We start from the raw sequence: 26,881 nt of genomic DNA, 5'->3' as shown, positions 1-26,881 counted from the left end.
CTAACTGGTGAATAACTGAGGAAGAGTAGCAGAAAGTTAAGGAGGCCAAGGTTCGACTCTTAGCTGTGAGCACTCAGCCCTTGGGTCGCCCCTCGGGGGGATGGGCGGGTAACGTCAAGAGGGACGTGACCGATTGGAGAGAGATACCTGGAGGACGACTGTGCAGTCGGCCATGGACCTGAACAACTACGTTGATAGAAATCAATTAATTTGAATTGAACATTTTTAGGATGATTTTTACATTTTTTTTATTTTAAAAAATAGCTATCTATCATTTTATTCCTTGGTTCAGTTGAGTCGAAAGCTCTGTCGGGTTTATTAGCAAACCGATTTCCACACTATGCACGTTCGCATCTCCGTGATTTACCGCCCCTCAGATTATACCGCCTTCAGCTGGCAGCTATCTTACCGCCGCCACGTACCGACACTGCTCACTCGGCATTGTATTATTTTGCCTCTTGCGCATTTATCTGTACGGGCGGCATTTAAAGCGGCCCGCTATAAATAGAGAATGAGATGCCCGAGGTGGCGGAATCGGATGCAGCTTCGAGCAGACAAACGGAATCCAGATCAATGGAAAGAGACGGACGAAGGCTTCGCGGCTTTCTCCCTCTCGCAGTTTATTATCGGTTTATCTCACCGGATCATTTACCGGCGCTGATTATGCGAATACTGAGAGATTCGCCTGGTCGGGATACCTGGACAGCGAATCGTAAACGGGCGATGAGATTACTCCATGTTCAACTTCAATATTCCTTATATACCTTACACTTAGGGATAGGTGAAGTAAGTCAGATAACTGAGGCAAACAGTAATATCTACTTTCGTCATTTAAAATGTATGTTAACTCCTACTTTATAATATGTATTAATAGGTAACGTGTGGGAATTCTATTCTGCATTTAATTCACTACCTTCCAGGTAGATAACATGTTAGTGACTCAATGTCGGCACCTGTTTTAGTACAAACACCTGGACCATTGTTAAACATATAAATCTCCCTAATACGATGTGACATCCCGTGGAGTAAGTAGGTCATGTGTTGCTTTTAGGGGCAGTAAATGAAGTTACGAATACGAGCATTACAACATTTGGAAGCAGTGGGGGTTTTCCATGAAACAGACGATTCAGTCGCTTCCTTGGAAAGTACCGACGTATATCTCTGTAGATTATGTATACATATGTCAATTTTTTTTCAAGCATTTTTAGTTTGTTTAATTTAAGATGATAAAATAGGTAGTCTAAAAATGAAAGGGGACGGCATTCCAAGTCTGCCTAAGGGACGACACTTTGCAAGGGACGTCGCTGCTAATACGTATATTAGGGTCAGGTCTGTTTAGACATACGTACTTTTGAATTAATTTTTATTATTTTTAAGCAATGCAAATGTGCACCTCGCTAGAAATAGAACGCTTAAAATATTCGTTTTTATTATCATTGTAATTTCCAATGAAGTTTATAGATAAAAAGCAATGAATATGAATGAGTTTGTGTTTGATTATGATTATATACTTGAAACGTATCCGTCTCATCGATTTTAGTTCATACCTACTGTTATGTAGGTAGATTCATAATTATCGTTTTTTGTTATTGAATATTGAACACATTTTTGATTCCATACAAGAACTGATTTATTGCAAAAAAAATGTACCAGGAAAAGTAAAGTAAACACAATCGCATTACTATTTCGACGCCATGTTCTCGGCATTCACTTTTGACCGTCATTTGCTTTCGCTTTCCGCGAAGAGAGGCTCCGTCAGCTCCGTCGAAAGCCGGCCGTACACACTCCGTGATATAAATAAAAAATAAAACTCGTGTTCCGCCTGCCTATCAAAAGAGAAATGGCTAAAATCCAGCCCCGGCGTGATGGCGAAAGGCTCGCCGTGGCTTAATGTCAACGGGTCCGCGCTAAGTTTTTAATGTAAGCATAATGTCTGTGTCCACATCCAAAGCTGCATTTCGCGCTTTCAGCCGGGGAATCGATTATCATATCGATAGCCAGCACGAAATCGGCTTATGATATTATAGCAGGGCGATTGAGTTTGTTTATGGCCGCTTGTTTTGTTGCGGCGGCAATATTGTGAAATCGTCGTGTTATTTTTGCGACATTTTTCACAAAATCGATCGACCGTACTTCATCACAATCTGACACCATAACGAAACCACTTTCAGGAAGTCTGGACCAGTAAAAAGAACCTAGTGCAATGTTGTATTTTGACTATAATTGTTTTGTCACAATAGATCAGTTATCTACTATTTATTGTTTTCTTGTGAAGTTAATTTTTTTGTGGAAAGTATCAATGACAACAATAAATGTACTTATTCCATTTAGTTTATGTTCAGGGTACCGTCAACTCATACAATGTATACATTATGATTGTAACATATATGTATGCTAAGATGTGGACATTAATTAAATCAAATTCTCTGTTTAAAAATAAATTCAATAAATCAACACGAATTAGAGGGCAATAGTCAACCAAACCTAACTAACGCGTTCTTGATTTTTGTTTTATCTTCATACTTACTATATTCAATTTCAACTCTTGAAGTGTCGTGACAGTTTAATAAACAAGACCGTTTAAATTTAGAAGATTTTTTTGTTCGTAAGTTGGCCGTGCGTCCAATATTTTATAATCTTTCGTAACGTTCGCGAAATAAGCCGCGTATCGGATATTAAAATGTTTATATGTTATTACTACTGCTTACAGCCGCTGTTGACGGAATTAACTCACTGTTATGTTAATTTCCCAATCACAAAACTGCTAAAAAGAAAGTGGAGGGCACGCATGCAAGCCAGACTGCGTGGCTAGCCTCCAAACTGGATATTATTATAACGATATAGCGAAACCGCGAGCCGCCGTTTTGTCTGCTTCGAAATGTATATACATAATTTATATTAATTTATTATCAATTACTACTAATGTACCTATTACATTTTAAAAATATTTACAGGTCGAATTAGTGGGTCATTTAGCACTCAACTTCTAGTTGAATCGTCTTATAATTTATATAGATTATATAGATAAACTCATTAATAATTTTGGATAATTATAGCAGCCTGGTTAAACCATATAGTCATTGGTCAATAATTAATGATTTAGATATCAAAATATGACGTATGGATTGTAAAATTTATAATTTATATCTAGTTTTCAACGTTTTGTGGACTCCTCCATTTGTTCAATTCAAACTATTGAAATAATGGTAGTATCTGTGACAATATTTAACTCTTTCTTCTTGCGAAAGCTGTTTTGTTTCTGTCAACATTCATTTGTTTGATAGTGAGAAACGCATTTCAATTAATTAATAGAATATAAATGAGATATTTACTCTTGTTTTTGTCACTACCAACAAAGTTGTTTTAACTCTACATTATTGGGGGTTAATTTTATATTGCGGAAAATGTTAATCCCAAATGACGTATGGTTGCTATCACTTGTCTGGTGTAGTATAATAGTTGTTTGATTATGCCCAGAGCCCAGGTATTGGCTGTACGTAACAAAAATACAATTCGAGAGCAGCTATCATCAAGTCTGATGATATTATGGCCATGCTTAGAATAAATAACATATTATCGTACCTACATTATCATTGGAATGCATGAATTATGAGAGTACATGGAACCTTGGACTCACATAATATTATTAGATCCATTCGCGTTAGAAACATATATTTTAAACAGTTAATAATTTCGTGTTCAATTCGATATATTGTTATTACAAACATATTCATACGCGCTTCTGCAAGATTTTCTTTTTCTCATTAAAACGTTCGTGCTTTGCCATTCATGATTTGGCAATGTAAACATTTCATATTGGCAGTAATGATTATTCATACTTTGTCGATAGTTGATCTTTCGAATGAGCACATGATAGTTCCTTGAGAGGTTCTCTCATTCGCACCTGCGCACACCGCTACTCATGACGTCATGCGGCTCTTTGTCGAATGCCACCGCTGATGATGATGACGTGTCCAGCGAGATAAAATACAACGCAGACTCTTTCATGATTTCAATTCCACTGCGCTTGGTTGGCAATTACTGCTTTACGTTGCATTGCCAATCGGCGGACTGCAACCTGTCATTTTTGTTAAGATTTTATAATCACACATTCAACAGACGCACCGTAACAACATTTGTTTTAAATGTTATATTATCCACTTCGAAGAAGGTGGTTCTAAATAAATCCGCCTGAACTCTAAACAGGAAGGATTCACTATACACTATACAGCTAAATGAGAAACATATATTTAAGAAGTCTCCAGCGATCCTGGATAACTCATATATGTCACTTCACGTAATCGGACCATAACGTAGGGCCTGTAGGCGACCTCCCTCTTCCTTGTCAATCTATCGCTTGGGGTTTCCAAATAAATTATGTTTTCCTTTCTGGATATGTGGCCATAGAATATTACAGAACTCTCTGGAAACGTGCTTCAGAAAAAAGGTTTCTTAAATATGTAGGCATGTAACACCACAGATTACGTATGACACCTATTGCAAACATAAATATAGCATCATTTATCTTCATTTTAAAAGGTTTGATTTTAAAATCTTATATATTATTATACCTGTTTTTATTGTGGTTTTTTTCTGCATAATTTAAGAATACATTCTAAACATGTGCAAATCTAGGTCGGAATCTCGGATTCCTAACTCAACGATTTATGTTGCAATAATTCAGTCAAATACTGACTCAGGTATTGTAGTAGGTGTTCTCTATTTTGATTTAACGAATTGAGACGCAATAATATGAATGGCCTCCGATTTGAACGCCTCTGGTTCTCTAGGCCGACGGGCAGCCTTGCTAGTTCAGCGCGATCCCCCCCTCCGGCCGCCCCTTCACTCCCGCCGCCTTATTATAATGCTTCGCCGAGCCAACAAACAACATTGCGCAACACTCGTAGCCGTTCAAAACAAAAACGGTCATGACTTTCTATGGGAGCGCAATACAAGGCACCGCCAATATTGAGCGCGCTGGCTACAGCCGAGATCCGGTTCGAATCCCGTCGACCTCGCCGCCGGATGTGGAAAATGGCGCCCTTTTCATTTTCGCGCGCGCTGGAACTGCCCCCATTTCGCGAATCTCGTTGTTTCCGCGCGGTAAACGATGTCAGTTTTACCTTTTAGTGTTCCATTTACAAAAATCGAACACCATTATCTACAATACGTTCTAATTTCAAAAACGACCTCTACCTATAAATTGGTTCATGGAAATTTCATGTCAATAAATTTAACCAATACAAATTATGTCATTAAACAACTCTAGGACCATATTTTTCGTCGTGCAGTTAATTACTGATGCATTCATTAATAATTAATATCCTGTGTTAAAGCGAAATAGAATTCATTCTGTGATGTTTTTCATGTTTTTTTTCACCTTATGACCTGATTGAAATATTGCTCTCGATAACATACCGACGCGGTCCATAATATCATGCTGTTAATATTGGCACAGCCAGCATTGATGCAATATTTTATTGATTTCGTTTTTTTTGTCACTGTCAATTTCGTTTCGAAAATAGAATTGCGCGAATTACATCAATGTTTTACAAGACGCAGGTATATATCTATCTACCTGTGAAATTATGGTTTACGTAACATCAGCTGGCTTTATTATAATGTTGTGAAAATGTTCGGAACAACGTCGTGCGGTGAAAGCGACGTGAAATTGGTCGAAATTAATTAAACGCGTGCTTGGGAAAAACCAATCTTGATTGATGCTTGTTTTTTTTAATATTATTTTATTTGAATAATTAATTTATTCGCAAATGCTAAAATACACCTAACATTTTGCAACGCACATCGTTAAACCATAAAGTTTCACTTGCGTAATAGGTATTAATATCAATATATTAATCTAACATCGTATTTTTTTCAAAATGTATTCGGTACAGGGAACTCGTACATACATCCACAGCCCTATGAATAGGGGTCGTGTGTATTCGAATTACGCAGTATCAAAGACAGAACTATCCCATGGCATATTATAATATTATCATACGATAGTTTTACCGATCTTCGATACAAGTCATGTAACTTTTCTCGGAGGCCTCTTGTCATTATCAATATTATTAATACATCGTTATTTTCAGTCACTATTGAAAATTTAAATTAAAATTATTGTGTTTCTATGTTTTAAATTTACCACCTATTTCAGCGACGTAGATATATTTCGTTCCATACATAGTTAATTTGGCATATTGACATGTTTTATTTTTTCCAACTTATCCCCTTTTCTTCTCACACATAGAATAATTTGATTTTTACGTTTGAATAGTAAAAAAATCAACTTGAACGAAATTATGTTTCTCTACGCTTTGTAATTTCCTCTTCCCAGTCCACCGCTCATGATTATACTTTCACGTGGCCCACTTAATCCACTCCAGTAGTACGTTCATGACATTGTTGCATCATAATGATATGTGCTTATGACTTTTTGCGACGTTTTTTTAAACTGTTACGTGTGTCTTATTCACCGACATAATCATAATAGCCGAGGCTCTTTCAAAACATGGAGCTTTCTCTTTAGTTTTTTTCCTAATGGCCCAAAGTGCATCGCGGTGAGTATTGTGTGTAATTAGTAGTAAGTTAACACAGTGACATACACACTCTTGATTAAGGCAGGCGTTGAGTACGGTCATTTGAAAATTTTCTGCTATTTAAAAAAAATCAATGTCATTTGTTTGTAAGTTGAGTTACTGCAGATACGAGACAGATTATATTAATTTTGGTAAACAGTTTGTGTTATCATCATCATCATCGGATGGTTATTGGTCATTCATTATGTGAGAAAAGGGTGATAACTTGAAATATGTGGGAACAAGTTTCACAAGGTCGACGTCTCTGAGTAAGTAGCTGGTCAAGTCACAATGATCATATAATTCGAAATAGTACCGCTTTTTATGGAATGTGCACCCTCTTGGGTGCCTTAATATGACATGCGTACGAGTATTGTCTACCGACATGACATTATTTTTGGTGAGCACTGTTTTTTTTTCACTTGGAGCGGGCGTCTAGTCAGTGCTCGAATGCCCATATTGGATGCACGCCGCTGGAAATAAGGTAACATACACCTTTCCAACTAAACAGCCAGTCAGTCGGTAAGCGTTACGTTTCGCCGTGGCTTTGTTTATGTACAACTCCGGCTCTCACGTAACCATTTTGTTGACCGACTTTCGACTGGCCGCGCTTTATTATCATTTCGCGAGCGAGCGTGTGCGCGAACTGCGGCGGTCCACGGCCGAGCGATAATTTCGCGGCCCGCGATGAATGAATCTGAGCGCACCTGAAGCGTCGCGGGGGACAGTGGGATAGTACGCGTCGCGACGCTGGAAGTTTTCCTTATTCTCGACATACTCCCAATACTTCTCAATTAATACTAGAATAATTTGCACTTATTTTATTGGATTTGCGTCCGTATTATTAATTATCACACTTTCGTAATGTAACAACAGATTAAGAAGGCATCATTTTATTTACTATGATTTACTTCAGGTTTAATCACAGATGCAGTCATATTATGCGAACATAATAATCTCAGAACACTTACTAAATAAGAACTAGACTGTAGCATTCTCAAAGTAATGGAAGATTTGAGTTATCTGTTGAAAGTTGAATTCTATTCTGAAGTTATTTATTGATAATGAAATTATGTCTGTCTATACACCGGAGTAAATTAGTGAAATACTTACTACAGTTTATCCTGGCTTAAAGCTTACTACTTTTAATTTGTGTGCGAATCTATATTGTAATGTTTGATAATAATTATTGTCTGTTGAAATCTGTGACGTATTGATATCTTGAGATGCATGAATATTATCGTGCGGTCAGGTAAATTGGCGCAGTAAACGTACAGTGTTGCGCTGCTGCGTCCTTGGCATCGTTTGAGTAATACGGACTTGTTATTGTTTTGTTAATCCACCTACATTCATACTTTGAGAAATTATTACAACGATGCACAGTTCGCAATTTATTACCTCTCGATAAAGCAGTTTTACACGCAAAACCCTTTCAAGGCGATTATTTTTGAATTTGTTCAAATATCAAACGGGTGTTGATACATACATTGTTATTGCTCGCGGATGTTGTAAATCGATTAAAATTGTTGCTTTGTTGTATTGTATCTTGAATCATTTATAATAAATACTTAGATAAATCTCCTCCCACGGAACCCTTTTAGTCAGTCGTTAGTATTAATCCCTCTTAAGGAAAGGGATATTTAAATGAGATTTATTCGTAATAAGTACCAACGTGGGTTGATCAAATGCGATATCAACGTTATCAGGTACGATTTATTTACCACCACTTTACATTATTAATATTTTAGAATGGTTTCATTCTGTTCTGTTTTGTAGCAGTGATTTCCAACATTTTTAAGTATAGAAACGTTGAAATATTTTGCCAGACACATTATTTGGTAGCTGGGTACGTAAAAAGAACTGTTCATTACCAGTGGCTGGTTTTAGGGACGTGGGTGCCCGAGGCACCAACTAATTTTGAGGCAACTCACAATAAAATCACACACCCGATGTACATTATTCAGTCTTTCTTAATATCATATGTTGTGTAGGTATATATTTACAAAATCGTATTTTAAGTATGTATTAATAGACCCCTCTGATGTGTGTTCTGTGTTCTGGGGATTTTGTTTGGATGCTATTCATTCGTTTTACCCCCCCCCACAACTTGTAAAAAATACGCATTATTTCGAGATTTTTATTTAATTTAATAACTGTATGACCAGTTTGGACTATTTCGAGGCCCCGTTTCAAATATTCTGACGAATCGAATGAATCATCTGCGTGAAGGAAAATCGCCGCTGTGCATTTCGATCAGTTTCTTTCTTAATTTCTCACTATGCTGTTTTCATCCGTTCACTGTTGGTTCAAGTTTCGAACAATAATTATTATCCGAAGCGTGAGTTGCAAAGGATATAAATTAATGATGCGCTGCAGGGTTTAATCATTACATATTTACATATTTCAGTAATACAAAAATGTATTCTCGCACGCTATTTCATGTCACCATAAAATTGAGTAATTAAAATGCTCTCTCGAGTGGACAGTTTATCGAGTTACCATTCGATAGCACACGGTAATTTTAATGTTAATTCTTTTATTATTACCCCCGAGCTCGGTGTTTTAAATTCCCCCGCCGGCGCTGTGCAGGGATGATAATATTTTCTTGAAAAATGCCTTTTTAATAAAGGCAATCAATCATCCCCTGAGATCGGTATCGAGCACAATGCCATTATTCTTCCCCCCGACGTGAGGGGCACAATCATTTTACCGGAGGAACGTTATCAATATGCCCTAACCCTTCCAAAGCGCCTTAAGCTAATTTCTTATCCTGCAGATAAGCTTTACGAATTTTTATTAAAGGAATAAAATATTATTTTGTGAAACTTGCATTATCTCATATTGAAACAATCCTCCGTCTCCATTCTGTGAGCGCGGAGAAATCCGCTAAACACATCTTGAGGACTACTAATGCGAATCCGTTCTCAGATTTTTAGGCGTTATTTTTTTTTTTTTTGAATTATGAGTTGTTATCATTGGTTCTACCGCGTGTTCATAATTTTTCTATTTTTGTATCGGCAGTCTGTTTCAACAGTGTGCCTCTCATACGCATACACGCACAATTGGTATTGGTATCTGGATGATCATGTGCGTGTTCTGATAAAAAAACGTGTATTACAGAAATTAGCTCATAATTTGTACTGTACCGTAAAGATTATAGAACATGGTTAAATTTAAAGAACTCATGTCGCAATTTCCATATAGACACGATGTTTTACCACCCGGAATTATCTATTTTATTTATAGTATGTAGTATTTATTGCACGTAGGTTGGGTAGGTAGACTTTCTCGTTTAATTTTCCGTAAGCCTTAACGTCGATAAATAATGCGGCGTAAGCTTTATGTATCTTTCAATTTTATGACGTCTTCTTTGTCGCCTCTAATTTCCATTGCACACTCGCTGGAGAGGAAAATTCACCGGGTGAAATAATAATATAATTCACGGGTCGGTCTCGCTCCCGGTCCTCGCGCGTTTCGGCGTCTCTCGCGCGCCACGCGGAAAGGCAGAGGAGAGGCCCCCTGAATAATCATTAGAAGTCACCCTCTCGTAAAGCCGAATGAATGTTTGTCTCAGTCGTGCGAGGAATTATCGCACCTTAATGAAGTGCGAATTGATATATTTATTTACCTACGCGAGCTCTCGCGGTGCCCGCTCATCGTTCAGAACGCCGGCAAATTAATTTGACGCCGAAAATAATAATAATATACAAAAATAATTCCGCCAGACAATTTTCCATTTTCCATTCGCCCCGTTTTCATAGCTGTGTAATACGTGCTACTCTTCTGCTCTTTTATAGTTTGTCTTCTATTATTTTCTACAGCCTGTAGAGTCCGCGTCACTCGGTGATTGATTAATACTTTAAAAAATACACAAATAGAATGATATAAATTTTACCACATCTTATTTGAGAAAAACCATAATGTTGTGATGTTAGTTCGCATACATAGCTTAATGATCATCATCAGCCGGTGGACGAAGGCCTCCTACAAAACATTCCACTTTAATCAGTGCTTATTTATTTGCTGTGGAGCTTATTTGTCCAGTGGTTCGTCTTAATGTTACCATTTGCCTTTTCATCAGCTCGGTGACCTCTCTTGTATGCCTGCTTTCTTTTGCTGTCTTTCCGCGCAATGCGTACTTTCCCATACAACGTTAATACTACTCCACTTGTAGTTTTCAGATTTCACTTGCTTTAGTTAGAGATACCATACTATATCCAAATACCCACTATGAGAAACAACAGGTTTCTTAGCATTGCATAGTAATGCCGATTTTTTCCAAACGCCTTTAGAGTACGGCCTCAACTTGTCATCAACACTTCATTACCAATGGATCCTGTCTGAGGACAGTCCGATGTTCTTCTATAATACTCGTAAGCACGTAAATCATAATCGAATATTCTTTCAAGTTTAAAACTTGACCGTTCCTTTTTTTCATTCGACATTTCGGAAGAAAATAATAATGTGCGTGCGTTCGGAATCTTTAGGTGATGCAGCCTGTAAGCGCCGCTGTGTTGCCGTAGCGACGTCCGTCTGCTAATAAAATAACGTGGTTTTTTTGTGTGTTGTTGCTTCGAATAAAAGTCGTCTAGACTCTTGTCAAACATAACTTATGTGTTTTCACGCTCGCTGATGAGTTATTCAGTTATTGTGTTGGCGAGTAGCTCTTTCTTCGCGTTTAGGTAGGCGTACCTCGCTTCTCGTTGGGGGCGCCGAGGTTGCGCTCCGATTACCGTATGTAACGGCCGACAGGTATCCACAACATGCAGAGCATTATCAATAATTATCATCATAGAAGACTTCTCCAGAAAATTAATCGAAATAATATGTCATAGAAAATATACAGCGCTTCCTATTTCGATATCAATGCTGCATTTTTTTTTAAATAATCTAATTCGAAATAAATTGTCATAAAAACCCAGTTTTGAAAATAGAATGAATTAATTCGGAAAATAATCAATGTGCATTCATATGTAATTCGATGACTGTAATATTTTTCACCGCTTTCCCTTCATTTGGCGCTTTGCCGAATGTGTTAATTTCCATTATGCACATATTATGGATAATCAAAATTCTAAATGTTTGTAATTTTAGCCGATTTAAAAGATTGTAGGTAGGTACTCAATGTAATCGTGTCACTGCATTTCTTATACATAATAATGAAACAAGAGCTATAAATTTTAATGAGGAAAACGTCCCATATTCTCTTTTATACAACTCCTTGTTAATATTTTAATGAGAATCAGAAAAAAATGTCAACGATCGATGGCTTCAATGTACATCTTGTCAAATGTCAATCAATCATAAATTGCATATCATTTTCATATTATGAAGTATGCATTCAATAATAGTAGTCTTACAGTACCTTTATGGGAAATTCTTATTCTTTTCCGCATAGAAATACATAGGGATTGAGTCTAATTAATGCGTTATGTGTGCTTGAATGACTATAGGTAGATCAATTTTCATATTGTTTTTGGTTGATTTGACTGTTCTAATAATATCTATTTCATTTATTCACAGGAATGCTGAACATCTCCACCGAAGAGTTCAGGCGTCGGTTGGACAACCAGCGAGACAAGAACAAGTGGCACCGGTTCGTGGACAACAATCTCATCCTGAAGCAGGGTCTGGTGGACAAGCGGAAGGGTCTGTTCGCCCGGAGACGGATGCTCCTGCTGACGACGGGACCCCGCCTCTTCTACGTTGACCCCGCCAACATGGTCATCAAGGGAGAGATCCCCTGGTCCGAGAAGCTCAGAGTCGAGCCCAAGAACTTCAAGATCTTTTTCGTCCACACGGTAATTATTATCTTCATCATTGTTATAATTTATTAATTTTTTTTGTTTCAAAGTACCTATTTACTATTATTATTAAAACTTGCTTATTTTATTAATTTATGCAACTTGCATTAAAAAATTCCGTGTTTATTTTTTATTATTAAAATTACATTCTCCCTTAATATAATATTTTGTCATTTGATATTAAAATATGGTGAAATGCATATACCCAATTTCTTCATACTTGCGCAATGCTATCATCATACTAGGTTATTATTATTTTTGAATCAAGTGCTACAGATTTCTAATGTTTGATTTTCTTGTTCATTACAGCCGAACCGAACGTATTACCTGGAAGATCCCGAGTCGTTTGCATTAGAGTGGTGCAAGGCGATAGAGGACGTCCGGCGGTCGACGTACGCGCAAAACACATAACTCCTTCTTCCTGTTCGACGTCCGCCCGATTCAGACGACTCTGCGGGCGGATCGCTCCAATCAGGAAGCGGGGAAGTCGAGACGACACCAGGCGCTTCGGCTCGCCCCGCCATCGGAGGACGTGACCCCGGGAGGGATGCCGGAACCTGACCGAAGGCTTGACGCTTCCCGGAAGTCGTCCTCGGAGGACCCCGCGCCCGCCGCATCAAACGCCCCGCCCTGCGCTGCGGATGCTCGGAAGCCGGCTGCCTCATCGCTGTATAGCGATGCGTGTACATATGTATTGAAGAAAATTATCTTAGTTAAATTAGTGCGAATGAAAGAAAGAACATTTGCAGCATGTTGTCGGTGGAGTTCGCAACGATTCTCACCGTAACGCGAGACTCATACGTCAAAAGGGACTTGACTGTTTCCGTTGACCCGTCGGACCGATTAGTCGGAATGGATATTTCACAACTCGGAACGTTACCTGACCCGGAATGGGGCGTACAGCGGAAGGTGTCGAAAGTCTCGACGCTTAAATATTTGTCAGCGTGACGAGTGACAGTCGATGCGGACTGTGATACTGAAGTGTTAATTATTTTTTCCAAACTGCCTCTGTGAAAATGTTCCTCGGATATCTGATTCGCACGAGAATCGGCTCCGCGGGGCGACCCCCTTCGCCGTTCACTAAATCGAAGGGGCTCGCTCCGCTCGTAACTGCAATAGATATAATTTACATAGCTGTTAAAATTTAAATTTACCATAAGCGGTGTTAACTGCCATTAGAGGAATTTCGTAATCGAAATAAAATAATTATTCTTATTAAATAAGTAGTCGCCAAATTATCCTTTTGTATTTATGTGTATTTGTGTTTTTTCATTCTTCGATTGCGTATTTGTGTGTTCACAGGATTTATAGGAACGTATAAAATGTAAAAACTAGTTTAAATTGAAAGTGTTCATCGACGCGGCGTAGCTTTAGCGCCGTCGGGCGGATATGATTTTTAGACCTGAGATTTAAGTTACTATTTATACGTTTAGATAATTCCGCCGACTATGCAACGCTACGTTAGCGATTGTTGCCGCGGGGCAACGTTAAAACTATTGATCCTGAATTAGTTGTTAGTCTAAATAAGTGATTGCCAAAAATGGTCTCAGTTTTCCTAACGTCTTGCCAGATAAATATTATTTATTTATTAACCTTAGCGTAATGAAAATTTTATTTGGCAACGAGAGACTTAATTATTTGCGGGCGATCGATAAAACACATACGAATCTGAGTGATAATATTTGAATAATGAATGAATGCATTTCATGTCATGCCATGCGCAGAGAATATTTATATTTATACAATTCTTGTTTCATTTGTTTTATTCTGATGGAATAGCATTTTTTCAAAAAGGCAGTACCCACAAAATGCACGTTAATAGTAAAATTTATTAATATAGATGTTTATAAAACATGACGTTAAGAAGATATTACTATTTCCAACAAAGTTGTTCATTCCTGTCTGTCTTCACTCTTCATAAAGATGTCATTTTATAAGAAAAATATTTAGCTAAATTTCTACAACACAGAGCGTTAAGTAGTTTGCAATTTTCACAGAAATAAAAAATCTTTCTTTGCAAGCTAAGCTTAGCTTTGTAATTATCATCTAATGTGTATTAAATTAACTTTTCCATCACACTATATTAGTGTCGTTGGAAACTAAGTTTATTTGTTATGTATAATATTTATAATATTTATATAATATGTATCGGTGAATCTAAATAAGTAACTAATAATGCTATAATTAAAATACTAAATGAAAATATTAATTTTAGAATAATGAGGACTCGATACTCGTGTCCTGTTAAAAAAATTCACTAATATTTTAACAAATTAAATAATAATAATTTCAAATACTGATGATTAAAACTTTATATGTATAGAGATGCAAACTTGTATGTTTTCTACTGTCAACATCAGTAATTAATTTACACCAAGACTATTTATTATATAGATTACCTGTTTATGTTACTGTAATATTGTCCATGTAATTTATTTATGCTTATGCATATTATACATGTTGTATGTTCTGCTGTACCTATTTTATTCACTAATTATTCACTATAGTTTCCTTTATTTTTAAAATATTTATTTACGCATCAGCAATTATTGTAATTATTATAAATGATAAGTGTTGTCAAGACTGATAGAATTTCTGGTATGGTTTTTAGCTACTTTTAGTATGTCCAGAAGGAAAGATTGTAAAAAAATAGCGGCGTAGAATTTTGTCAAACATATACTGCCTCCCCAAAAAATTTACTCATAGTCTCTTTATTTAGAATTTAGATGAAATGTTAAAATATTTTCACACTGGCTGTAAAATTAATATTCGAGGACGGCCTTGTATAATGTTATACCGAATGATAATAATCAAAAGGCAATGCTATATTTTACGCCAAACTTTTTAGAATACTTGTACAGATTATACTTTAAAAATGCTATTAGGTTCAGACGAGTTGGTATCGCCGAAGTGTCAGTGAAATTTAAAATAATTAATTTACGATAATTCACTTCTAAAATAATACCTAAGTGTAAATTGAAAGTAAATTTTAAATGATATCACATCTAGTTAGGCAAATCTTATATTAAAAATAAAATAATGATTAATTATCGAGATGTGAAATACTTTCTTTTTGATAGTTTATTTAAATTTTTTTATTTGATGGAAATATGAGAAATATTTTTCCCATACCGAGCGAGGATATACTTTGTTTTCTCGCGCAGTTGTCTTGGTGACCCTTGAATTTTCGTAAACCAGGTAAATTATTTTTGATGCTCAACTGATTATTTTGTTCATTTCTTTAATTTCAACAAAGAGTGATTTATATAATTATTGTATATAAGGATGTCTTAGATAGATAGCGAAAATAATATAATGCGATTAGAATTACTTACCTATTTAATGTAATAACTTATAATTGCAAAATATTTCACCTTGAAATAAATCGTTTGAATTTAATTATTACTTTGTTGTTTCATTTTATTTATTATTGACTAGGTATAATATTTTATGGCTAAGAGAACATTGAACCATAATGATTTTAAAAAACTATTATCTTGTGGCAGTTCTTTCACAGCAAACAAAGGATACTTGAAATTATTACATACATTAAAACATGGCAACATAAAAGACTATATTATAATTGTTTACATAAATGTGCTCAAATAACTATCATCAGAAATAAACAATTACTTTTGACAAAGATGAAAAATCCAAAAGATTACAGTAAGTATTCCAATAAAAAACACTTTGTAAGTAATGTAAGTATTTTTCTTCTGAAAGGAAGGCCATTTTCTTTAAAAAAAAAAAATTATCGATACAGGATGAAGATGTCGAAGAAAAGATTCTTCGATAGATGGTGCCTTTATAATTATATGAAAATGAAGCTGATACATAAAAAGGAAAAGGGCAATAAATTTTGAAAAATGAGTTGAATAATATGCCAAATGAACCATAAAACATAAATGAGAAAAAGCATGAGTCGAATTTAACACGTTCATTAATAAATTCCACACACAGAAACATTGGGGTTCCCATATTTATTATAAATAGGATTCATTATAAAAATCAATCTTCTTCGACCCTCCTGGAATGTTTTGATTTTAGTCTTATCTTCCTTTTCCTTTCGCAAGAATTAACTGTCAGTAATTTACTTGGTGGGCGGAGTGTGATTGACTGGAGAGAAGGAGTTTGAGATATAGATTCCTGTAAGACGGTTGTGCGATCATCGGCCATGGACATGAATGGTCTTTAGCGCCAGCTTAAGTAAGTATTATATACCTGAATTTTATGACCATTAAAATCACAAAAAACTCTTACATAATAAAAGGAAACCGTTGGCACCAAGCAATTTTATTCTCGAACAATGTATTCAGTAATGCCAACATAGCGGATATAAGCTTTTTTTATAATCATCAATTCAACGATACTAAAAACATTCTGGAATTGCTCTTAGTTGCACACATAAATTATTTATGAATTGATAGGCTATTATAGTAGAACTACCGAGCCTTGAATATGCACAGATACGATTTATTTAGAAAGCACAAATTATACAGTGCGAATTTGATTATTTATTTATGTGGTTTCAATTACCGACTTCACTTAAAATAAGCTAATAATCATTTGCTCTCTCGGCACCTCTCTGACTTCATTTATTTTCTGTTAAAACTATCGAACTTCACACTTGTATGGTGCCCATATTTAGACTAGTTTTTGGTATAATATTATGAGGAGTACTGCAAGTTCAAGTATTGAATGATGTGTGGGAGTCGGAACAGATCCGGGTATTAAAAGGTATATAAAATAACATTGTTATAACTAAATATCCATTTTTCTATGATCCAGTTGATGACAGTTATCTATGATCCACATTTATGTATGTTCTTATTATTTATTAAATGAAGCACTGTGTGATTATTATCATGTTCCATCGAAGTTTGTTGTGAAAGACTTCTTGTATAGTAATTTGCATTATAAAGCCGCTTTGACACGATCCAAGTTGATTTGGACCGAGCGCACTCCTACGTGACATCTTCATACTAATTACTCCTATCCAAGTTAGCTCGGATGAGTAGGACGCGGTCCGAGTAGCTTGGATATGAGTAATTAGTATGAAGCTGTCTCATACGAGTGCGCTCGGATGGCACTCGGTCTGATTGTACTTGGATCATGGCAACGCGGCTTAACTCTTAACTCCCTAATAATAAATACTAGGTATGCCTTCAAGGAGAGTTAATATTTTACATTAATACAGAGGCACCATAGGTGATTCGCAGATGTGCTGGAATTATTTGCTGCAATGCCTGTTTCTATGCTAGTAAACTATAGGAACCACTACACCTTTCAAGCCGCTTTAACCATGCCTATGTGCATAATATGCACTAGAATATATTATATTCTATACAAAAGACTGCTATCGGCAGCTATCGAGGGTAGTTTTTCATTTTTTGTATCGAAGTATTACCTAGCACTTATTGTAACAATTACAAAATGTTAGCCGTCTCTCTAGACAGTCAAAACTGTCTATTTGGCTTAAAAATGTAACACGGCCAAGACAGGTGCTGTTAAAATATAGCACTTATTGTAACAATAATTACAACTAACTTATTGTAAGTGTTACAATACGTGCTAATATTTCGATACAAAAAATGAAAAACTAACCTCGATAGCTGCCTATAGCAGTCTTGTGTATAGAGAATAGATGAGATAGTGCTACTGAACCTAAACTGATTTACCTATACCTACCTAGAGAACAATTAAAAAATATGACAATTTTCACTGCAAATACTTAATTTGGAATGCCAAAAACATACCTACCTACCTATTGCATTATTCCTACTAAAAAAATTTGCGGTAGGTACCTACCTATCTACCTAGTAGGTTTATAGGAAAAACATTCGTCAGGGGCTCTATGTTAGAACTTGCGAGTGCAAGCTTCCCGGTCGAGATGACGTCATATGACATCATTATGACGTACTACCGGAGTGATAATAGCATTCGAGAAAATAGCGAGTGGTCAGACAGCGGCGCTATTCATTGTCACCATACACATATAGGTGTATGATAATAATATTTTCTATGGTTATTCTGTGCGCGGTCGGCATGCCTCGAGCGTGACGACACAATTACGTCATCTCGTCTGGTGCCACACGAGACGAGAGTTAGGAAATCGCGGTGCAGATCTGAAAAAGACGTGGGTTCGAATCACATTCATATTATCAAAGATTTTCTGAGATTGTTCAAAATTGTGGATCAGTAATCTACAATAATAATATACAATATAAACTGATGTCAAATTGCCACATTTCATTAATAAACTATGGTTATTATTCATGACTTCTCGATGTTATTCGTATGTATTCATTTGAAAAATCAATGAATTTTACACCGCGATTTTATGAATCGCTTGTGGAGCATCCGTCGTACAATCGATGTTTGGTGTTGCCATTGATTTTTTATACAAGAAACACTCGTATCACTGTTGCCATCTTTTCAAAGTGGAATTATAGTACAGAGCCTCTAAAACTATAGTATTTGGGGAAAAAATATAGTACGCGTTGTCATCTGTTGAAAATGTATGGGTTTTTTGTTTCTCAGAAAAAAAAAATAACGTGAATTTGAGAAACTCCGAGATCCCGTTTTATTTAGGTACCTACCTCTTTTGACCAAAAATGCTTTCCAAAGAATTCAAGAAATTTCAGTTTTAAACCAGTCAAGGGATAATTTTACGTTTTTCGAGTAATTTATTTTCCAAGTTCTCCAAATCTTCTTATATTGCAAAATTATAGTACTTTGCGCCAATTTATCAAACAGAAACATCGAAATTTTAGTACTTTTTACATATTTTTTCGGATATTCAAAATTATAGTATTTTGGGCGTACTATACCTGTTTTATATCGTACATAGTACGCGGACCAAAATTATAGTACAAATACTATAATTATAGTACGGTTGGCAACACTGACTCGTATCAGAGGTCTAGGCAGTGTTGCCATCTTTTTGTATGCTGGTTATAGTACAAAGGCATAAAAATTATAGTATTTCTGAAAAATATATAGTACAGGAACATTTTTCGTCTCGAATCCTTTAAAATTATAGTGTTTTGGTATATTTGGCGTAAAATTATAGTATTTTACATTTTTCGCAGAATTAAAATTATAGTATTGTACTATAATAATAGTACGGTTGGCATCACTGGGTCTAGGTACTAGGGTAAGTGTAAACACGGTACAATATTTAAAATGACAATTTCCGTCAATGTTGCGCATGACGTCATATACACCATGAACACGTCATAATATTATTATAATCATAATCGAATAATACCTAGTCGTGTAGATTCTTCGTTATAATATTGATCGAATAAACACAAAGATACGCTAATGTGCACATTTTTATATTATTAAATTTAACATTAATGTAACAATTTAACGATTTCATTTCGATTAGACACATTAGATATAAATTAATGTGATTCAATTGAATATTAATTCTCATTTTATTCACAACAATAGTGTTATACGATGTATTATATTATATTTTGCCAATAATTTATATTGGTCGAACAATTTATTTTACTATACTCGTCTTCTGAATATATTTTATGTTTCCACCTCACTCACGCAATTGGGTGTGTTACGAGCAAAGATATTGGACGGTGGTAGTCTTCAATCTCTTTGGTTATGAGGGACTTACGACCTACAAACTTATCTGTATAATGGCCAAAAATGGAACTACAAACTACCATAGGACGCCATTTTGAAAATTTCATTCGAATGTCAGATTTTTACGAGTCTTGGCTGGGTAGTTTTTGACAGTGGCTCCTCCATCCTATTCTTCAGATAAGTTTGTTGATCTGTAAGTTTTCTGTGAGGCATCTTTAGTTGTTTATGCTTAGGAATGTCTCAGAAGCAGTTACAAAAGACTGAGGTCGCCAAGCACCCAAATGTGTCTTGGATGAGTTTATTGGCTTTAAATTATAAGTGCACATGATAAATAACTACAGAGAGTCCAAACATAAAATTGGTAATAGAGAGCCATCATTTGCTGAATTAGAAGTAGAGTGCGAAAATTATAAGTTGAAGTGTCATGGCCGCCGTCGTGGCGCTGCGGTATATTATTATGAAAGGATTGTCAGTATTGTATTTCTCGAAACGACGACGCTTTATGTTAAACTTGCCGCAGTCTAGTACCTGCCATGAATTCAAATTAAAGATTTAAAAGGTTTTCAAACGGTATTTTTTTTATAATTCACTTTTACAGATTTTTTTTTAAATTCATATTTAATTAAAATTTTACACTGATATTCTTACTCACAAACATTGATTTTTAGTATCATAAGAACACAATAAATACTAAAAAAAATGTTTTGTGTAAAATACTTGATTTTGAGAGATTTTGTCGAAACATGTTATGCCTTGGCGTAGATGACGTCACAGTTAGTAGTACACGGAACGTTGGTAAATGGGTGCAAAACTATACCACTACGAATATAAATACCATGACTCGCAATATTAGTAGGGATGTACCTTAATAATATTCAAAAATTTTGGTTTATCAATAGTGGTATCGAATAAAATGTATTACTTTATGACTTTGTAATTGTTTAGTATGCCAGTTTGTGCATTTATGTAGGTCAGACTATGACACAGAGTCAATGTAAACTCTTAGAAACTAAAAAATGTTGTTTTGTGTTCCGCAAATAAGCAAAAACATTTCATGAACATACAAAAAAGCTGACGACATTAGTTATGAGGAGGTACAACATAAACAATATTACATTTTCTATTTGAGTGTTGTGACGGTTTCAAAATTTGTAAAAAGTTTTCAAACAAGGCCTGAACAAAAACGATGCATGAGTGCGAGTGAGAAAGTATTCGGCACCCTTATAATCTCTGCGACTCGCGCTAGAGTAAAATAAAAGGTCTACATATTTTTAAGTTGGTTTCCAAAAATATCGCCGGCAAATCGTGCTGAATCGCTTCACGTAGCGTGTTGTTCGTGTTGCTAAATTTGATATTTTTTGTGTTAAACATAAAGTCAGTGGTAAGTATTTTTTGTTAATTAAGTAGGAAAGGTGGTTCTGCATGTTGTATTAAAATATGGTAGCCGTACTGATAAGCAAGAAGATGGTATTACGTTTCATAGGTAAGTTGATACATGTTCGTGACAATTTATTTGTATATTATTATTTATTTTAATATCAGTGACCTAGTGTTTCTTTAAAATAACTTAAATTATGGATATATTTACCTAATTGGTTGCATTTTGACCGCTTAAAAATACTATATAACGTAAAAAAACAGAAAATTATATTTTAATTCTGAGCGTCTAGTGCGAGCACTTTGGGCGAGCACTAGCGAAATGGTCTATGGTCTCGAAGATTTGTCGGCGAATGCGTTCGCTCGCCCACAAACCAAACGCACGGCACGTAGCTTCATTTAGCAATGCAACGGGTGGCGTCTATATGTATCTATAGTCTATGTTTTCAAAAGATTGCAATTAAGTACTCGGTGACATTTTATTTTCAATTGGTATATTATGACCATTATCCATCTGTTTATTGAGCTACATCTGTGAATATAGTTATTAATTTAAAACGAATGTAAAAAGACGACGCTAACTAAATTCTGAAGTTAAACTTCTTTGCGCGCTGCACAAATCAAACCCGGTTATCAACGAAAAGAAAGCATAATATTTGATTAAAACAAACCAAAACTAAAATTTCAGGGAAATGTGATAGGAAAGAAGGTGTTCGATTTGATTTGAATGTTGAGAGTTTGACTGGTCGGAATTATTTAAAATTTGACATTATTTTTTCACATTCAATAAACTATTAGTCCAACGCTTAAGCCGCGCGGCCACCGTGTGTGTCAACTATAACGCCGTGGGTCCAGTGACGTCCCGTGGGGGTAGGCAGATTGAGCGTCGCTTGGGGGCGGCAGTTACTCGAAGGGCGGCAAATCGAGGAAAATCATTTGGAATATATAGAAATAGGTAAGTACCTACCTTAGCTTAGTAACAACGAAAATATCTTTCCATTAATCACCAGAAACGACACGTGCAGATTTGCGAATAATAAAATTACTCTGATATTTGGTTAGTAATGTATCCATACAACGCATTTCTTAGATATTGGACTCATGAAAGGATGATAAAAATAATGTATGAACAAATGAGGCGGCATTTTGGCGCTGCTTAGGGGCGGCATTTTATCTAGGGACGTCACTGCGTGGGTCCCAGGTTCAAATCCTGGGGATGGCAAGTACACAAATTGTTTTTCATGTTGTGTCTGTCAGGGTATGGACATAATGCTAGCGCTCCATTGGCGAGCCAAAAGTCCGAGGACAATAAATCGTCCGATTTGTCTATGCTCTGCTACTGATAAACGAACGAATAGAAAAGTCGAGCTGTCAAAAGTCAAATGTTGCGATTATGGTAATTTCTTCCGATAAACCTATAATTTTGTGTTATTTATATGTAGACTTGCATAAAATAATATAGCAGTGAAAACAACACAAGTTTTACGTTTTATTTTTTGAATTTCATAAATACAAATAAAAAAATAATTGATAAATCTATCATTTTCTAATGTGTAAATTGTTAATTTTGTTAAATTGATTTTAAAACAATTACCCAAATTTTTTTTCGGTCCAAATTATCGCGTATTAATGTCAAATCGATTTTGCATAGAGATCGACGGACGAAGTCTGGCAACTCGGAGAGTAAAATATCAAATATGTTTGAAATCCAACGAGCCTGGTTTGCGGATTAAAAAGTCCGCAGATATGGGGTGCTCCACGCGAAAAAAAAGTCCGAAGACTGTAAATCGTCTGACTTGCGTGCCAATGGAGCGCCGGCATGAAATATCAAACATGTTTGAAATCAAACGAGCCTGGTCTGCGGATTAAAAAGTCCGCAGATCTGAGGTGCTCCACGCGAAAAAAAAGTCCGATGACTGTAAATCATCTGACTAGCGTGCCAATGGAGCGCCGGCATTATAGGTTGAGCAAATGGCTGACATCCATTTCTCGTAAAAAACAAAAATCTCTTAATACAAACTTCTACTTTGTGGAGGCCCATATGATCCTATTAGGATCGGACATGGTTGAAAAAAAATATTAGTTCCTTGATATTTGCGACAGATACACTTGACTAAAGCAAAGCAAGCATGAACGGTTTGAACGAACGTAGATCATACGCATTCGACAGGAACAAAATACGATAAACAGATTTACTTCAGAGCACATGGAGAATCAATTAATCGGCCTACCTAGATTTATTCGTATTATTATTTTACCCGTATGTGGACACCCCGCCAATCCGGGAATCAGTGTTACCATCTTTGCAAAGTGGAATTATAGTACAGAGCCACCAAAATTATAGTAGTTGGGGGAAAAATATAGTACGAGTTGTCATCTGTTGCAAATGTATAGGTTTTTTGTTTCTCTTTCAAATTGAATTTGAGAAACTCCGAGACCATGAATGCTTATCGAAGAATTCAAGAAATTTCATTTTAAACCAAAGTCAAGGGATTTTTTTACGCTTTTCGAGCAATTTTTTCCAAGTTCTCCAAATCTTTTTATATATTGTAAAATTAGAGTACTTTACACCAATTTATCGAACGAAAATATCGAAATTTTAGTACTTTTTACATGTTTTTTTCCGATATTCAAAATTATAGTATTTTGGGCGTACTATACTTGTTTTATATCGTACATAGTACATGAACCAAAATTATAGTACACATACTAAAATTATAGTTCGGTTGGCAACACTGCCAGGAATGCACGCTCGATCATTAAGAGTGAGCTAAACAGGTAAGGTCATTTATAGTTTAGTCGGAAAGTAACCTCAGCGTTGAAAGGACGTCATTTTAATTCAGTATAACCTCAAAAACCTCTAACCATCGGGGATTTTATTTTAAGAAACGCAATAATTATTAATTGCAATTCTCGGTTGAATGAATAATCATTATTATTATTAGTATTATTAACTTCAAACATAAAATGTACGCGACGTAACCTGATGCCGGCCGAAGGAATACAGGGCTGTCAAAATAATATCAATCTAATGGTACGTTTTAATTAAATAGCTTACTGTACAGATGGAATAATGACATATTTCTAAGCGTCAAATGGCATACAAGATTCATCTTAAATAAGTATGAAAAGACTAGCTGATTATGTTATGTTATTTTTGTATTGTTCTTATTTTTTTGCTTATCAAAATATTTCACATATTATCTGATGATGTGTATTTTGAGTATATCGTAATATGTATCTTGTGTCATTAAAATTGCTATTAAGTTGATATAACAAAGAAAAATCTGTAAATCATTAAAATGTTAATTTCGTTATAGTTTTTAATTAAACCTGTGCAATTACATATTAGATTTAAACACTGTTATACTGTGTGACTTTTATAATATCAGATAGCCTTACGCGAGATGGGCAAGATAAAAAATAAAATTGTAGGATGTGCTACCTCGTACATTCACCACATTTTTTTTTGATACATCTTTCCCGTTATTTCTTAACTCGCCGGGAGTAAGGAAGGGTTCACAATAAATAACTCAGCGTACGTTAAAACTGTTATATTGAAATATAAAATAACTTCACAATAACTTAAATTTAATACAATAGCTTTATCTTTTAACATTATTATCTTTACTCGCAACTTAACAACTCCTTCTTAACATAACGTCATCTCGCTCGAAAGGTCTTTTTTCTACTGCTTTTTTTTTTGGTTTTATTTATCCTGTTTGCTTCCTGTCCTTGGAGCGTCGACAGGCTATGCGACATATTGTACGGGGTATCTCAACCAATCCCGATCGACCTGTCTATATCACGCCACTCTAACCCTTTAAGGTGGACTGATTCTAATATTAATATAATTAATACTACTTATTTAATATTATTATGATTACTTAGTAAATATTTTTATTTTATTTGAATGGTAGCTAGGAGGAGGGTTACTTACTTATTCAAGACCAGCTGACTAATATACTGGAGGGCGATGATCCGGTCTTTTCGTACCCTAGAGGGGCCGTTTGCTGAAGGCAGATAGTTCTGTCGGTATTAGATGTCTGCAGAAGATTAAACAAAAGCCAGCTCATTGGATAACCGAATGGTAAGCAACTGTATATATTATATTTTCCCGCCAAATTGCACACAATTAAAAACAACTTATCATATGAATAAGTAATAGGTCTTCGACAGCTCTGGCGTGATTGAATTGTCGGTACCTTTGTTATGTTCTCAGCGACCCGCTAGCTTTGTATAAAAAAAAGAATCTGTGGGTGTCTCCACGTTAATAATCATTTTTTATATAAATTATTTCTTGCATTAGCTTTACTTACCAACAAAATACTATAATTATTGTACCTACAAATTGTTTCACTACGATAAAAGTAAAGTTGCGTTACTTGTTTGTAAAAGTGTCAGACTAAATTTAAACTAATCGGGTAAGTACTCGTAATAATAAGTCATTAATTGAGTTAGCATTTACTTGGTAGAATCCCATTTTAAAAGAAATGAAAATATAATTAATTATATTTATATAATTATATTTAATAAAAAGTCACTTTCTTTTTATAATAAACAGACATCACTATATTCCACTTTTTTTTTTAAATATGCATTAGAATTAAGGCCATTGGACCCGTTTTTTCCTGTCTTCTCAGAATCGTGGAAATGGCAAGGACGTTTAACACGAATTGACACATCATAAACACTTTATTTATTTAAAATCTAATAAATAATATTCAAATAAAACTTTTTGTGTCATTAAAATTTTCTGATTCGCTTTACTTTTTAAAATAAATGACAAATAGTCGGTCCTGTTTTCGAAATTGGCCAAAACGACTGTCACGCCACAGTGAATTTTTGAACTTAATAATAGTTTTGCAGGTATATATTGTATGAAAGAAATGGGTAAAATAATACATTTGATTGATTAATTTACGTACTTTTTTTAATATCAGAAAAATAAATATTTTAAAGCCATTTTAGTTTGAGTATACATCAGCCAATTTTGAATGATTTTTTCTCACAAAATAATATATACTGCACAATAAAAATATTTTTTTATTATAATATAACATTCAAGTAATACTATAAATAATAATTAACAATGAAAAAATAAATAAAACCCTATAAATTCGGTACAATTAGTGACGCTATATTACCAAAACACGTCGTACGTTTTCATGTATTTATCCTATTTTTAGACAATTTAGAAATATAATTATTTTGCAAAATTAACAAAAAGAGACCATTTGATCGATTAATCCATATAGTTTTTCTAATTTCTCATTTCTAACCTTAGTAGGCTTCTGAATTTCAACGGGTGATGACGTCTTTTTTTTCCAAAATTTTATCCGTCGCAAACAGTATTTTAACTCATAGAAAAATGACCTTTACTCGCATTGCAATAACAATCAAATTGGCAAGACCACATGACGTAGACCAGGTGTTATAATTTGTGTTGACAAATCAAACATCATAAAATACCACTGAATCTCAAACTGAGAAAAATGTAGTTATATTATA

The 26,881-nt window shown here is 35.1% G+C and overlaps 1 protein-coding gene across 2 annotated transcripts in view; it reads left to right on the top strand.

Moving 5' to 3' along the window:
- Positions 1-12,832, top strand: part of Pdk1 (Phosphoinositide-dependent kinase 1) — a 65,530-nt gene extending 52,698 nt beyond the window's left edge. For both annotated transcript variants that reach the window (XM_085959520.1, XM_085959521.1), the window contains exons 4-5: positions 12,105-12,382; positions 12,695-12,832. In XM_085959520.1, coding sequence (XP_085815646.1) covers positions 12,105-12,382; positions 12,695-12,796 — 380 coding nt within the window. In that variant the 3' untranslated portion in view covers positions 12,797-12,832. The remainder of the gene's footprint in view (positions 1-12,104; positions 12,383-12,694) is intronic.
- The last annotated feature ends 14,049 nt before the right edge of the window (positions 12,833-26,881 follow it).

The sequence above is a fragment of the Rhyacophila brunnea genome, unplaced genomic scaffold, assembly GCF_057557595.1.
Source record: "Rhyacophila brunnea isolate RB1 unplaced genomic scaffold, BYU_Rbru_1.0 scaffold_9, whole genome shotgun sequence".
Lineage (NCBI taxonomy): Eukaryota > Metazoa > Arthropoda > Insecta > Trichoptera > Rhyacophilidae > Rhyacophila > Rhyacophila brunnea.
Note: the sequence above shows the minus strand (reverse complement) of the source record. Positions and strands in the feature narration are given on the sequence as shown.